At 41.7% G+C, this 16,121-nt stretch overlaps 2 protein-coding genes across 2 annotated transcripts in view; one reads left to right on the top strand and one right to left on the bottom strand.

The window, feature by feature from the left end:
* Positions 1–2,366, top strand: part of zgc:171971 (uncharacterized protein LOC569690 homolog) — a 29,891-nt gene extending 27,525 nt beyond the window's left edge. Inside the window, exon 9 of the mRNA XM_060939570.1 lies at positions 2,036–2,366. Within this exon, the coding sequence (XP_060795553.1) occupies positions 2,036–2,182 (147 nt within the window). The 3' untranslated portion in view covers positions 2,183–2,366. The remainder of the gene's footprint in view (positions 1–2,035) is intronic.
* Positions 2,367–9,132: 6,766 nt separating this feature from the next.
* The window catches only part of tfam (transcription factor A, mitochondrial), a 36,866-nt gene continuing 29,877 nt past the window's right edge, over positions 9,133–16,121 (bottom strand). Inside the window, exons 5-7 of the mRNA XM_060939571.1 lie at positions 10,962–11,057; positions 9,584–9,640; positions 9,133–9,494 (exon numbers count right to left, since the gene is read on the bottom strand). Coding sequence (XP_060795554.1) covers positions 9,237–9,494; positions 9,584–9,640; positions 10,962–11,057 — 411 coding nt within the window. The 3' untranslated portion in view covers positions 9,133–9,236. The remainder of the gene's footprint in view (positions 9,495–9,583; positions 9,641–10,961; positions 11,058–16,121) is intronic.

Here is a 16,121-nt window from a genome sequence, read left to right as displayed (position 1 = left end):
ATGAAATATAAAATACAACCCCGATTCCAAAAAAGTTGGGACAAAGTACAAATTGTAAATAAAAACGGAATGCAATGATGTGGAAGTTTCAAAATTCCATATTTTATTCAGAATAGAACATAGATGACATATCAAATGTTTAAACTGAGAAAATGTATCATTTAAAGAGAAAAATGAGGTGGTGATTTTAAATTTCATGACAACAGCACATCTCAAAGTTGGGACAAGGCCATGTTTCCCACTGTGAGACATCCCCTTTTCTCTTTACAACAGTCTGTAAACGTCTGGGGACTGAGGAGACAAGTTGCTCAAGTTTAGGGATAGGAATGTTAACCCATTCTTGTCTAATGTAGGATTCTAGTTGCTCAACTGTCTTAGGTCTTTTTTGTCGTATCTTCCGTTTTATGATGCGCCAAATGTTTTCTATGGGTGAAAGATCTGGACTGCAGGCTGGCCAGTTCAGTACCCGGACCCTTCTTCTATGCAGCCATGATGCTGTAATTGATGCAGTATGTGGTTTGGCATTGTCATGTTGGAAAATGCAAGGTCTTCCCTGAAAGAGACGTCGTCTGGATGGGAGCATATGTTGCTCTAGAACCTGGATATACCTTTCAGCATTGATGGTGTCTTTCCAGATGTGTAAGCTGCCCATGCCACACGCACTAATGCAACCCCATACCATCAGAGATGCAGGCTTCTGAACTGAGCGCTGATGACAACTTGGGTCGTCCTTCTCCTTTTTAGTCCGAATGACACGGCGTCCCTGATTTCCATAAAGAACTTCAAATTTTGATTCGTCTGACCACAGAACAGTTTTCCACTTTGCCACAGTCCATTTTAAATGAGCCTTGGCCCAGAGAAGACGTCTGCGCTTCTGGATCATGTTTAGATACGGCTTCTTCTTTGAACTATAGAGTTTTAGCTGGCAGCGGCGGATGGCACGGTGAATTGTGTTCACAGATAATGTTCTCTGGAAATATTCCTGAGCCCATTTTGTGATTTCCAATACAGAAGCATGCCTGTATGTGATGCAGTGCCGTCTAAGGGCCCGAAGATCACGGGCACCCAGTATGGTTTTCCGGCCTTGACCCTTACGCACAGAGATTCTTCCAGATTCTCTGAATCTTTTGATGATATTATGCACTGTAGATGATGAGATGTTCAAACTCTTTGCAATTTTACACTGTCGAACTCCTTTCTGATATTGCTCCACTATTTGTAGGCGCAGAATTAGGGGGATTGGTGATCCTCTTCCCGTCTTTACTTCTGAGAGCCGCTGCCACTCCAAGATGCTCTTTTTATACCCAGTCATGTTAATGACCTATTGCCAATTGACCTAATGAGTTGCAATTTGGTCCTCCGGCTGTTCCTTTTTTGTACCTTTTAACTTTTCCAGCCTCTTATTGCCCCGTCCCAACTTTTTTAAGATGTGTTGCTGTCATGAAATTTCAAATGAGCCAATATTTGGCATGAAATTTCAAAATGTCTCACTTTCGACATTTGATATGTTGTCTATGTTCTATTGTGAATACAATATCAGTTTTTGAGATTTGTAAATTATTGCATTCCGTTTTTATTTACAATTTGTACTTTGTCCCAACTTTTTTGGAATCGGGGTTGTGTGTGTGTATGTATGTGTGTATATATATTTTTTAATATATATAAAATTTACACCGGTGTAAGATATATCGCAACAAAATACATCGGTGCAGCATCGATGCAAATATGTGCCGTGTGAACACCCCTATAATCTCCCTTTGGGCCTTGTGGCCAGCAGGGGAGAAAAGCAGATGTCAAATCGTTCTACATTTCTGCTTGTCCAACACAGTGTTTCTCAATCCTGGTGCTGTAGACCACCAGGCTTTGCATTTTGGTGTTGTTCCTTCTCTACCTCAATTGAGTCTCATTAACTAGCTGTTCAAATGATGACACAGTGTCACTAGAGCACAAATATCAAGAATGGAGCGTCGAAGTAAAAAGTTTACAGAGGACACACACAGTACAATATGAACATGTGTTTGTGTGTGTTTGACAGCAACTGGTGTGCGTGCGGCTCACCGAGGGTCTGACCGGTGACATGACGGTGCTGGGGGACGTCAGACACAAGCTGGTGTGTTCCCCGGACTTCGAGGCTCTCCTAAAAGGGGTCAAGGCTCCGTCACACATCCGGCCACTCTCTTAAATACCACTCATCTAGGCTAAGCTTTCCAGACAGCCTACAAAGTCGGACATTTGTAACGATCATGACTGATTTACAGAAGATAAGTGCTCTCTGTATACATGAGAGACAGGACGTTACTGTATATATGCATGTTGTTTTGAATGTCCTTTGATTATTACGTTTTAAACTCAATTTTATGAGGTGACTGTCGAAAGTGAGCGTCTCTGAAGAAAAAGGAGAACAATTCACTCCTCACAACAGGTAATGGAGTCATTACCAGCATGTTTATTTGCACACTATGCATTAACGTATAGTCCTTTTATAGTAAGGGAAAGATGTATAAACCTGTCACTAGGGGTCGTGACCATACATGGGGTCGTCTGATTTACAAACAGGGTTGTGAGAGAAATTAATTCGTTTTAAATTAACATTACGAAATTCGAGCAAGCACCGTTTGAATGAAAATGCGTCGGCTATCGCGATACTGAAGTAAAAAAACAAAAAACAAAAATAGATCAATTTTTCAGTCCATCCGCTTTCTCTGACTCCGTGGAACAAAAGATGTCGATGAAACGGACACCGAAACGTTTAATGAATAACTGATTTACAATCATGATGGTGAAGAACGAGCAGAAACCAACATGCGTGAGCAAGTACCCAGATGTTCGTTTTCTGTGCACTGGAAGTGATCATTCACTTTGCAGTATTCCATAAGAATCTTTCACTTGGTGATAAAAGCATCAAAATTGGCATGAATAAACGTCCAGGACCGAGATTTTCAGAAAAGCCCATTAGCCACCTGAAAATCCAAGATGGCCACCGCATCTAATCTCAAAAATGTTTTTTTTTTTTTTTTTACTGTAGAACTTGAATGGTTGGATATATTCTAATTGTCAAAATATTAAGATGTATGTATTTTGATGTGACATTCAATGATGTCATTTAAAAAAAAAAAGGTCAACAAAGCTGCTAGTTTTCAAGATGGCAGCCATTTTTTGTTTATATTACACACATACTGTTCAGGGGCGGCACGGTGGTGTAGTGGTTAGCGCTGTCGCCTCACGGCAAGAAGGTCCGGGTTCGAGCCCCGTGGCCGGCGAGGGCCTTTCTGTGTGGAGTTTGCATGTTCTCCCCGTGTCCGCGTGGGTTTCCTCCAGGTGCTCCGGTTTCCCCCACAGTCCAAAGACATGCAGGTTAGGTTAACTGGTGACTCTAAATTGAGCGTAGGTGTGAATGTGAGTGTGAATGGTTGTCTGTGTCTATGTGTCAGCCCTGTGATGACCTGGCGACTTGTCCAGGGTGTACCCCGCCTTTCACCCGTAGTCAGCTGGGATAGGCTCCAGCTTGCCTGCGACCCTGTAGAAGGATAAAGCGGCTAGAGATAATGAGATGAGATGAGACATGCTGTTCAGGTCAAAGTTCCACCTAATTGGAGAAGCTTCCTCCAAGACAAGATTAGATCAGCAGAGCAAATCTGTGTTGGTGAAGGCCTGTGTGACACATTCTCACCATTGCAGTGTATGCCTTTGGGACTCTCAAGGATGCAGGCCTAGAAGAGCTGTGGATTGAATTTGGTCAAGGTCAGTCCATCAGGTGGCTGCCAGTTCGTGACATGACAAACATTCTAGGCCCTGAAAAATCCTGTGGCATCCTGCTCTTTCATGCATTCACTGGGTGTGATGTGGTGTCAGCCTTCCGTGGTAAAGGCAAAAAGACTGCTTGGCAAACATGGGAAGTGTGCCCTGAAGCGTCTGGTCTCTTCCAGAAGCTCAGTCAGTATCCACCAGTAACTGATGATGCAGATCTCAGCGTGCTTGAGAAGTTTGTTGTCACAACCTATGACAAGAGCAGCACTGCTGATGGGGTTGAGGAGGCTAGGCTTGACTTGTTTGCTCAAACACAGAGGCCCTATGGTGCCATCCCCCCTACAAAGGCATCTCTTGCACAGCACATGAAGCGTGCCACGTACCAAGCAGCATGCTGAGAGCCCTGCCAACTGGGGGTGGCAAAAACAAGGTGATGTTTGGCAAGTAGTGTGGACAACACTTCTGCCAATTGCCCAGAGTTGTCAGCAATTGACAAAACGTGGGTGCAAGACAGAACGTCACGGACGATGCAAGTGCTACCGCTTTGGCCTCAAGTGCACACAGCTGTATGCATGCAAATGTGATGATTGAAAATTAGTTCAGTTGTGCATCCACCCACTTCGTAGTCATTTTTCATGTATACATCAATCATAACACAAAGCATGGACTGAGCCAAGTCCTCTTCTGCTCAATTTGTGAAAAATCCTAAATTTTCTGTAATGCTAATGTCAATTCTTTCATGCGTATTCCATTTCAAGAATAGGTATCAATCAACATACTCCTCAGTCAAGAGTTGTGAAAGTTTATAGTGTTTAAGCATAGAATTTCGGGGGCGTCGTGGCTCAGGTGCTATACCATAAATCCGGGGACCCGGGTTCGATTCCGACCCGAGGTCATTTCCCGATCCCTCCCCGTCTCTCTCTCCCGCTCATTTCCTGTCTCTACACTGTCCTATCTAATAAAGATGGAAAAAGCCCAAAAAAATAATATTTAAAAAAATAAAAAGCATAGAATTTCAAAAATTTATACTGCTTGAGTATACGCTTCTATTATAATACTGCCTAGCTAGATACTACATCAAATTCGGAGCCGTAGGACACTATTTTTGCAATTACATTGCTTCGGTCTTCACAATTTTGACTTTTTAAATACAGAATTAACTCATCCATATTCAAAAACCTATATTTTGATGTCTCAATCATCAGAAAATGTATTAACCAGTCACTTTCCAGGTCAAAAACTGCATAAAATGGCTTTCACGGGCAGCCATCTTGAAAAAATGGCCGACCTCTTGGATTTTCCAATGGCTAACGGGCTTTTTGTAAAAAATAGGTCCCAAAGATAATTTGTGCCAAATTTGATGCTTTTATCACAAAGTGAAAGAAAGATTGTTTCATTAATCTGCAGCACTAAAGCGGTGATCAGTGTAAAGCTATTAAGTAAGGAATAATTAATAGATTTTTTTTTTTGTATGATTACTGTTCTAGGACACTAAGGCCATGTACACACGTAGCCGGGTATTTTTAAAACCGAACATTTTCCCCCCTCCGTTTATAAAAATGTTTTATCCACACCACCTCGTCTTCGAAAAAAATCCCTTCCACACATAACATCTGCGTTTTCAATCACATTCATAAGCATTCCAAACCTGTAGATGGCATTATTTCCCCAAATCCTACCCCCTAATCACATCAGAATAGCCCTCTGTTGGCGTCACTTCCGCCTAAACATAAAACATGGCGCCAAGCTCGTTCGTCTGGACAGACTCGGAGACAGAATTGCTTCTAAACACAATTTTGGAGTATAAACTTCAAAAGACGCAAGAAAACGTTGATTGGGAATCTTGTCAGTAGTTGGGCTTCTAAAATTAAACGTGTAAATAGCACCTGCACAATAATTAACGCTTTCTAGGCGCTACTCCGATCCATTACTCTGTCCATGCTTAATCTGGCTTCTGCGGTAAACAAAGGTCGCACGTTTGACGTCAGGGCAGATTTGTTGTCATTTTTTTGGCGCAGATTGTGACGTTCTAAAATGCAAACCTCCGGTTATCTCTGTCTACACGAAAAGGCATACACGGAGTTTTCAAAAATCTTCACTTTGCCCGGAGTTTTTTTTAAAATATTCGTTTTTGATGTGTTTTCATGTGGATGACCGGCCAAAACGTAGAAAAATATCTTCGATTTAGCAGATACCCGGCTACGTGTGGACGGGGTCTAAAACCCATCAGGATGGGGATGGTAACTCGGCTCCGCAGTGGGCGAGATCACCCCATCCCAGTGTGGGTTGTTTTCCTATAACAACAAAACCATGTCCTCTCACATTTTATTCCTCACCCATCATTCAAAGCTGGATATGAAAGTAGAAATGAGACATGTCCTTTCAATAATATAAATAAAAAAAACAGAAGCACAGCAAAGTCTCGCCTGCTCAGAAGCAAGCGAATATAATTTCACATTGCATTAAGACAAAAGATCAAAGTTCACATTAAAAAAAAAAACCCTGGAAGAGAAGGCCTCTTTAGGGCGGATGTTAAAATATGGTCTGGGCATGTGATCGTTTTTACTTTGGGAGATATCATGAACCGTCTAAGCTTTTCATTGAATTTGTCAGAGGTCAAAGATCGAAATTTAAAAATTCACCCCTGGGGGGAGAAGCCCTCCACATGGCGAATATACATATGCAGTACGGGCACAGGATCACCTTTACTTTTAGAGATATTTGAAAACGTTGAAGTTTTTAGACAGACGGACGTCCGGAAAAGTGACGGCTACGCAGGCGAGACAAAAACGCAAGTTCATCTTTCCCACTAGACAGCGCAAGGCATGAGGAGTCTAACAGTTATTCCACAAAATCAAGTCGTATATGAGCTGACAGTTAGAATGTATGAATGAAGTAACTGTTTTATTCTATCCACATTCACGGGATTTTGAGAAACAGCATTTTTTATTTTTTGCAAATTTGATAAATAAGAACTTTATAAAAAACGTCAGCCAAAATAATTTCCGCTTACAATGTAAACAAACTGGCAAAATGACGGTAGCAATTCGTGAAAAATGCTAATAATTCTTGAAAAAAAAATTCTTAGCATCAAAAATACTTTTATTCCATATTTTTGGGGTTTTTTTTCATCCTTGGTTGGTTCAACAACACGCTCCAGCAACACGCTTCACCATTTTGTTTTTCCTCTACTCACAGTACAGTGGGGCAAAAAAGTATTTAGTCAGTCACCAATTGTGCAAGTTCTCCCACTTAAAAAGATGAGAGAGGCCTGTAATTTTCATCATAGGTACACTTCAACTATGAGAGACAAAATGAGAAAAAAAATCCAGAAAATCACATTGTCTGATTTTTAAAGAATTTATTTGCAAATTATGGTGGAAAATAAGTATTTGGTCAATAACAAAAGTTCATCTCAATACTTTGTTATATACCCTTTGTTGGCAATGACAGAGGTCAAACGTTTTCTGTAAGTCTTCACAAGGTTTTCACACACTGTTGCTGGTATTTTGGCCCATTCCTCCATGCAGATCTCCTCTAGAGCAGTGATGTTTTGGGGCTGTCGCTGGGCAACATGGACTTTCAACTCCCTCCAAAGATTTTCTATGGGGTTGAGATCTGGAGACTGGCTAGGCCACTCCAGGACCTTGAAATGCTTCTTACAAAGCCACTCCTTCGTTGCCCGGGCGGTGTGTTTGGGATCATTGTCATGCTGAAAGACCCAGCCACGTTTCATCTTCAATGCCCTTGCTGATGGAAGGAGGTTTTCACTCAAAATCTCACGATACATGGCCCCGTTCATTCTTTCCTTTACACGGATCAGTCGTCCTGGTCCCTTTGCAGAAAAACAGCCCCAAAGCATGATGTTTCCACCCCCATGCTTCACAGTAGGTATGGTGTTCTTTGGATGCAACTCAGCATTCTTTCTCCTCCAAACACGACAAGTTGAGTTTTTACCAAAAAGTTCTATTTTGGTTTCATCTGACCATATGACATTCTCCCAATCCTCTTCGGGATCATCCAAATGCTCTCTAGCAAACTTCAGACGGGCCTGGGCATGTACTGGCTTAAGCAGGGGGACACGTCTGGCACTGCAGGATTTGAGTCCCTGGCGGCGTAGTGTGTTACTGATGGTAGCCTTTGTTACTTTGGTCCCAGCTCTCTGCAGGTCATTCACTAGGTCCCCCCGTGTGGTTCTGGGATTTTTGCTCACCGTTCTTGTGATCATTTTGACCCCACGGGGTGAGATCTTGCGTGGAGCCCCAGATCGAGGGAGATTATCAGTGGTCTTGTATGTCTTCCATTTTCTAATAATTGCTCCCACAGTTGATTTCTTCACACCAAGCTGCTTACCTATTGCAGATTCAGTCTTCCCAGCCTGGTGCAGGTCTACAATTTTGTTTCTGGTGTCCTTTGACAGCTCTTTGGTCTTGGCCATAGTGGAGTTTGGAGTGTGACTGTTTGAGGTTGTGGACAGGTGTCTTTTATACTGATAACGAGTTCAAGCAGGTGCCATTAATACAGGTAACAAGCGGAGGACAGCGGAGCCTCTTAAAGAAGAAGTTACAGGTCTGTGAGAGCCAGAAATCTTGCTTGTTTGTAGGTGACCAAATACTTATTTTACCGAGGAATTTACCAATTAATTCATTAAAAATCCTACAATGTGATTTCCTGGATTCTTTCCCCCCATTCTGTCTCTCATAGTTGAAGTGTACCTATGATGAAAATTACAGGCCTCTCATCTTTTTAAGTGGGAGAACTTGCACAATTGGTGGCTGACTAAATACTTTTTTGCCCCACTGTATATGAGCTGATAGCCTAGTAGTAGAGTAGCCAATCAATCAGAAGGTGCGACTGCTCATATCCAGTGAATGTGGAGAGAATAATCGGGGTTGTTTAGAGGAAGTGAAAATGTTTATGACCCCCCAGGTATAGTCGTTCCAGGTAGAGCGCCGCACAGTCTGTATACAAAATTACATTTTTATATTATACAGGTCAGACATTTGAATTACGTTCCCACTTGATGTCAGTTTCTATTTTAATTGTGTAATATTGTAATTATTTATTTTTTTAATGTATTACCTGTTTGAATTTGAGCAACGCTGTCTAGATACTTCATGGTGCTTGTTTCTTTAATAGAAAACGTAGGTATTTATTAAGTAAAGATATGATACAAAACACGACTGCTAGGACTTGTGAGCGTGAAACAAACGGATGTGTTCTACAAAGCAGAAAAAAAAACAACTAAGTATTGCAGTTACTGATAGCTTCATAATAAACAAAGGTAAATGCAGTAGTCGTATAAACTCAGTCGATACCTGATGATTAACGGCTGGTTTTCACAGTACCCAATGTTGACTGCTGTTAACACCAGGGACAAGCAGCACTAATCAGGGAAGTGTGCACCCCTCCAAAGCGGTTTTATTAAGGACGGCACAACCCTTTTCTTAACGCACACCTTCCCACTAGTACACACAGCACTCGCTCACTCATTTCTTAGTGCTACTCGTTGGAGTTTTTCTTTCAGCGGTAGCAGTCTTTTTATTTGCTGCTTTCTTGGCAGGTGCTTTGGTCTTTATCACTTTCACTCTAGATTTCTTTTTGCCGCCTTTAGCCGCCGCCTTCTTACGTCTTGACTCTTTCCGTCGAACGAGATCCTCCCTCCCAAGTTCAGTCATGTGCTCCTCCCATGCCTTCATCTCATTTTTATAACGTATTTTATCATCCTCTGCAAGCTGCACATATATCTAAACACACACACGCGCAAAAAGCAAGCAGTTAGATGTAGATCAACTTAAGCACATCTCGAACTAAATTGCAATGAAATAGCACTTGCTTGTTTCTGTGGTGAGGACAGACTCGTCCACTCCTCAAAGAGAGACTTCATTTTGCCCTGGAAACAGAGGAAATAGCTTTAAATATACTGTATTACAATACCATACCGTATACATTTTAGCTAGGGCTGTGCTCGTTTGCCATCAGTTGCTCACGATATCGTACCATATATATCGCGATATATCGAGTTAAACAAGTGTCTTTTAATGTATTGTAAGCAGAGGACGTGAATACGCTTGGCGCCAAAATTATTCAATCAATGAGTCTCGAGACGGGGCGGCACGGTGGTGTAGTGGTTAGCGCTGTCGCCTCACAGCAAGAAGGTCCGGGTTCGAGCCCCGCGGCCGGCGAGGGCCTTTCTGTGCGGAGTTTGCATGTTCTCCCTGTGTCCGCGTGGGTTTCCTCCGGGTGCTCCGGTTTCCCCCACAGTCCAAAGACATGCAGGTTAGGCTAACTGGTGACTCTAAATTGAGCGTAGGTGTGAATGTGAGTGTGAATGGTTGTCTGTGTCTATGTGTCAGCCCTGTGATGACCTGGCGACTTATCCAGGGTGTACCCCGCCTTTCACCTGTAGTCAGCTGGGATAGGCTCCAGCTTGCCTGCGACCCTGTAGAACAGGATAAAGCGGCTAGAGATGATGAGATGAGTCTCGAGACGAGGCCATGGAGACATGGGGGACGCAATTAGCGGCTTGCAGCGTCTGTAGCAGAGTGCATTGAAACTTAATCTACTGATAACAACATACCGATTGAGCCACTTCCAGTTGATATTATCCAAGCAAACTTCAGATTTGGGTCACCAAATGTCTAAAGATATCATCTACTTCGTCATTTGTTGTGTTTCAATAACAAAAGTCAGACAATAAAGGCACAAATGAGAGATATTGGATACTAATTAGACAACAACCAACCATTACGGCATGCTGCTGCCTTAAGACACTGGTTCTGATTGGCTGGCTTATAATACACCAGCCAATCAGAATGAGGGTTTCAAAAAGTAGTTTGGATCGAAAAAAGGCTCATTTCTAGTGCGCATGCCCTGAGTAACTGGAAGCGCCATTTGTAAATAAAAACGTTTTTGGTTGGAACAGGTTGCAAGCATGAATTTCTGCCGATTTCTGGCATGAAACCTGCTTTAAATCAAGTGAAAATTGATGACAACCTGCTACAGAACCGAGAGATATGCGTGAAATGTGTCATATATGGGATTTTCGATTTTCAAGTGAGTAAACAATATCGTATCGTACCCCCGAAAATCGTGCATGATCGAGTATCGCGAGCTGTGAGCACAGCCCTAATTTTAGCTGCACGAGGCAAATCATTAAATCACCCTTGTATGATTTATACTGATAAATGTTGCATCCAAAGATGGCTCTTTACCGGCATAGTACTTCCTTTTGCTTCTTCAAAATGCTCTGCCATGAAAATGTTGAAGGCTGTCCTGGGGCGCTTGGGCTTGCCGAGACTGTTCAGTTCCTATACTTGGAACAAAACAATTCTGTAAATGTTATGTGCAAAAAAAAAAAAAAACACACACCGAGAAAGCTAATCAGAGAGCACACACCAACAAGGACAAGAGTCAACTTTTCTATGAACTGCAAATCTATAACTGCAGCCATTTATGTTTGGATATATTTCCAAAACTATTAGAATTATGTGCTTACATGTGTATCCCAGAAGATTACTGGTACCTGTGAATGTGGATCGTGATCTGCCCTGTGTCCGAAATCACTCACTATATACAGTAGAGAGTTCGCCATTTTGTAGTGTTTTCCGAATGTATAGTGAGAATTATTACACCCTATATAGCGCACTCAAAGTATCCCACAATGCATCGTGAAAAGTAGTGAACAACCGATGGTCACTAACCAAACAATATATCCCATCGTGCATTGTGGTCACACTTTATAAAAAAAAAAGTGTGTTGGGTGACTGGATGGAGGAAGACACATTATAAACAGACATTCAACTACAATTTAAAAAAAAAAAAAAAGAGAATAGAAGATGAGCTAAAATAGAATAAGACATAAAATACAAGAATGAAAGAGTGCAGAGCGAGGAGTTAATCAAAAGCCTCAAATTTGATTTAATAAAAGGCAGCAGCAAAGAAGAAAGTATTCAGCCTATTCTGGACCGATTTCGGGGTTTTTTGTTTTTTTTAATATGAAAGCATGTCCCTTTACACACTCCTCCAGAAGGGTAATTTTGCACAAGGCTGTCTGTCTACAGCAGAAAAAAATAAAACAACAAAACGCGTCTGGAAAAATCCCAAGGGAGTCTGGAGCCAGATTCGTGACGTCACCTGCGGAAGCGCCAGCAGGCTGCGCGAGCTTTGCGCGGTTTCAGTGCACAGCCTGTGTAGACCAAGCGCTCCCATTTCTCTCTCATTGTCCGGCCTTTTGGGAAACGATGAGTACTAATCCCATCAGGATTGGTGTTGCTACACCATCCTACGATACATCTGTTAACCATTTTAATAATTACGCGATAACGTTGAAGAAATTTGCAGAAAACCACCAGGTCGTTTTCTCATAAACAAACCAGCGCTGACGTAGGATTCAGAGGGAGGCGTCCCGCACGCGACGGCACGAAAATCAATGTTTGCCGGGAAATCCAAATGCCAAGTTTTTTCAGAGGCGGACCAATTCGCCTCAAATGGCTTGATTTCAACTGAATTTTTCTGGTATTGCGCAAGGTAAAAAAATTGCACAAAATGTGACAGATATTTGACCAAAGTTTAATATAAAAGAGGAGAATTACATTGATCTTGCTCCTGAATTTACCCGTGATATGCACTTTAAAAGAACTGAAAGATGCAGCAGACACAAAATACTTTGTATTGATTAATGTGGGAAATATGCTCAGTATAATATGGATTTATCACAAAAAATACATGCACATGTATTATTTTGAAAACCCACCAGCCGACTGATCTGGCACATTTTAATCGTGCGACAGTAATGACTTAAATAGCGCGACGGAGTAGCGTTCGAAAGTTTTTTCATTTTACCAGTGAGCTCACTATCCTTGACTTGCAAATGACGTCAAAGCAAAATAGAAATCTGGATGTCGGCCATGTTGGTGGAGAGACAAATGTGGGGTCAAACGACATTCTATACACAATCACGTGTGCGCGACTCTGTTTTTCCACTGCTTTAAGCGTTCTTTTAGCTATGCCATATCTTTGTGCTGTATATGGCTGTAGTCACAACAGTACTTGTGACCGTTGCATGTTCCGATTTTTTAAGAATTGCATCCATGATTCGGAAAAAGCGTAAGGAAACTCTGAGGCTTAGTACGGAGAGGAGACGAGCACGGCTGAACAACATCGGCTCAAACCAAAACAGCTCGTGTTTGCAGTGATCATTTTATCTCGGGTGAGATTCAAAAGCTTTCTCGATAATATCATGGAAGAATTTTATTTCGTGTTGCTCGAATTTTGCTATAAAATGAGCGCTCTCTTGTCGTGGTTCACTCGGTCATTGTTATAATTTTAACACGTGTATTACCATTTCGCTTCTAGGAGCGCCGGCAAAAATATACGATAGAAACAATCCAGACTGGGCACCCGCTCAGAACATGCGCTATGCTTCGTCCAAGGTCGGACTCGATTCTTTGGCGGCCGAACCAGATAGAACGCAATACTGTATATCTGGGTACCCGATGGTCGGTAGAAGTGTCTTATCTTCAGAAAAGTCTGACTTTTTAAAATAATATGGGTCAAAACCACACATATCTATCTTCTCTTTGTATCGAATCTTCGCTCGAGTGTTCAAATCATGGTAATACTGAAAAAATCCAGCGTTGTTTACAGACACGCTTTCAGCGGCTGCCATCCTAGTTGCTTTGTATATCCACCATCACAGCGGACGCTAACGATGTAGCACATTTTGATCACGTGGTTGCAAGTCATCTATGGACCCTTTTCACGTGACGTCACAACAAACGCGGCCGCCATTTTGGACATGTACTACCAGTAGTTTACCACAGCCAACATTGAGGAACGGCAGCAAAGAAAGTTTTTACTTTCAGCAAGACTTCCATCATGCCACTATATTGTTGTGCACCTGGATGTAGTAACCATCAACAAACAAGGCAAGGGTTATCATTTTATCGGATCCCGACGGAGAAGATGGATAGCGGCCATTAACGGGAAAGATTGGCAGCCCTCGGCATACCAACGCTTGTGTAGTGACCACTTTGTTGGAGGTAAGACGAATAAAATTAGCCAGAAAAGGCATTACATTGCTGTTAACATTCTGTGGCGGCGAGTGTGTAACCAAATAGGTTAAAATAACCCATTGTAACCTCTTTGTTCTTCTGTAGTAGCTATTGTTGACTAGCTAATGTCAACAACATATGTTACTGTAGCAATGTTTACGTTCAGTCATTTGGATGACTGTTAAAACCTTTCAGTCTCAAGTTTTTCCTTTTACTGTATTTACTAGTTTACTGTAATTATGATCCGGCGGCTATTTACACCAGATCCAGTGTAAATAGCTGCCGGAGCCAACGTCCGAGGTTCCCGAGTGCGCTCCAGCTTGCTCCCCCTCAAATTAAGCAGCGTGCTCTGGCTTGCTCCCGGAGTGCTCCAGCCGAGATTCCGGAGCGCGCTCCGGCTTGCTCCACCTCAAATTAAGCAGCGCGCTCCGGAAGCCAGAGCGCGCTGCTTAATTTGAGGGGGAGCAAGCCGGAGCGTACGTCAGTGAACAATCCTGGTGGAAGCAGGTAAATGTCGTTCTCTAAGCCTGCTAGCCTGCTATTTTATCACCTAAAAAACATTTCCAAACTAAGAGGACTTATGTCAAAACATGATCTGGAAAAACTTATACATGCCTTCATCTCTAGTAGGGTTGATTACTGCAATGGCCTTTTCACAGGCCTGCCAAAAAAGACCATCAAACGACTTCAGCTGGTTCAAAATGCAGCGGCTAGGGTTCTCACACGAACAAAAAGAACAGAGCACATTACTCCAATTCTAAGGTCCCTTCACTGGCTTCCAGTAAGCTACAGAATTGACTTTAAAGCATTGCTGCTGGTGTACAAATCTCTAAATGTACAGGGCCCAATTACCTCTCTGATATGTTGCAGTGGCCTAACCCAATCAGATCTACCAGATCGCAGCAGCAAAATTTACTATTAAAACCAGTTGTTAAAACAAAGTGTGGTGAAGCAGCTTTTAGCTACTATGCAGTACAGCTATGGAACCAACTCCCAGAGGACATCAAAAATGCTCCTGCTGCTGGCAGCTTCAAATCTAGGTTAAAGACCAAGCTGTTTTCAGATGCTTTCTGTTAAATAATTAATATTTTTACATTTTTTATAATCTTTTTCTCTGCATGTTTTAAATTTATTTTAACTTTATTCTATTTTATTCTGCTAGGTTTTTTTTCCTCTCTCTTTTTCTCCTTTTTCTTTTTGGCATTTTAATATTTTATTTCTACTATTGTTTAATTCTTATTATTTTCTTTTAATTCTTTTAATTCTTTTAATTAATTATTTTAGAATAAAGAAAATTATTTTATGTAATTTTATTTCTCTATTGTTTACTGTTTTTGTTTTTACTTCTGTAAAGCACATTGAACTGCCATTGTGTATGAAATGTGCTATATAAATAAACTTGCCTTGCCTTGCTAACCTCAATTTTTGCAAATACCTCTCCCTCTGCTCGCCCTGTAAATGCCCTACGTCGCTGGATAGTGAAGGTGTTTTCTGCATCTCGCTCCTTTTTCTTTTATGTTTTTCGTTTGTCGCCTTCCTCGCATTCAAACTGATTCGAGCCGAAGTCCACTACATGTCCAAAATGGTGGTCGCGTTTACGAAGGTCATGTGACTGAAAAGGGTCTATAAAAGCCTCCATATAGTAATTCCCTAGATAGTGAGTAGTGAACAAGTGAGTGGGTTCAGACACAGGGATGGAGTCATCTTATTTCTACATTGGCTATATTTTTTGTCACTACTGAATTTTACTGCCAACTACGGTTGAGTGCAGACTTCCATGAAGGCCAAATGCTGTATCTCACTATGTTGGTCAAAGGAAAACTAAAGTCGTGGATCCAGCCCGTCTGTCAGATCCACTTCAAAATTTAATAGGTTCTTCCTTAGCCCATGCTACACATTTCCACCAAGTTTCATGGAAATTGGGTCAGGTGCTTTTGCACAATCCTGTTTACAGTCAGGTCAGACAGACCGCCCGAAAACACAACTTCCTTGATGGTGGTAAAATATTAACATCGTCCGTTTATATAACACACAGCACTGTGCAAAAGTCTCAGGCACCGTATACACACTTTGTGACAGAAATCTATTTCTACATTATCGAGTCGGTACAAAACCATTTTAGAGTTCCAAACGTTCGTTTTCCAGCACAAAATTAAACGTTACAGAAACAATGTTTGTATCTGAGCGACATATTCCATAACAGAGCACTTTTCAGATTAAGAAAGAAAACATAATGAAGGCTGCTGGGTTTTGGTGCAAAATGAAGAAGAGAGTGTGATGGTCAAAGTGTCCAGAAGAACTGTAACTGGTTCTGGAAGA

This window comes from Neoarius graeffei, chromosome 14, assembly GCF_027579695.1.
Source record: "Neoarius graeffei isolate fNeoGra1 chromosome 14, fNeoGra1.pri, whole genome shotgun sequence".
In the NCBI taxonomy this organism is placed as follows: domain Eukaryota; kingdom Metazoa; phylum Chordata; class Actinopteri; order Siluriformes; family Ariidae; genus Neoarius; species Neoarius graeffei.
Note: the sequence above shows the minus strand (reverse complement) of the source record. Positions and strands in the feature narration are given on the sequence as shown.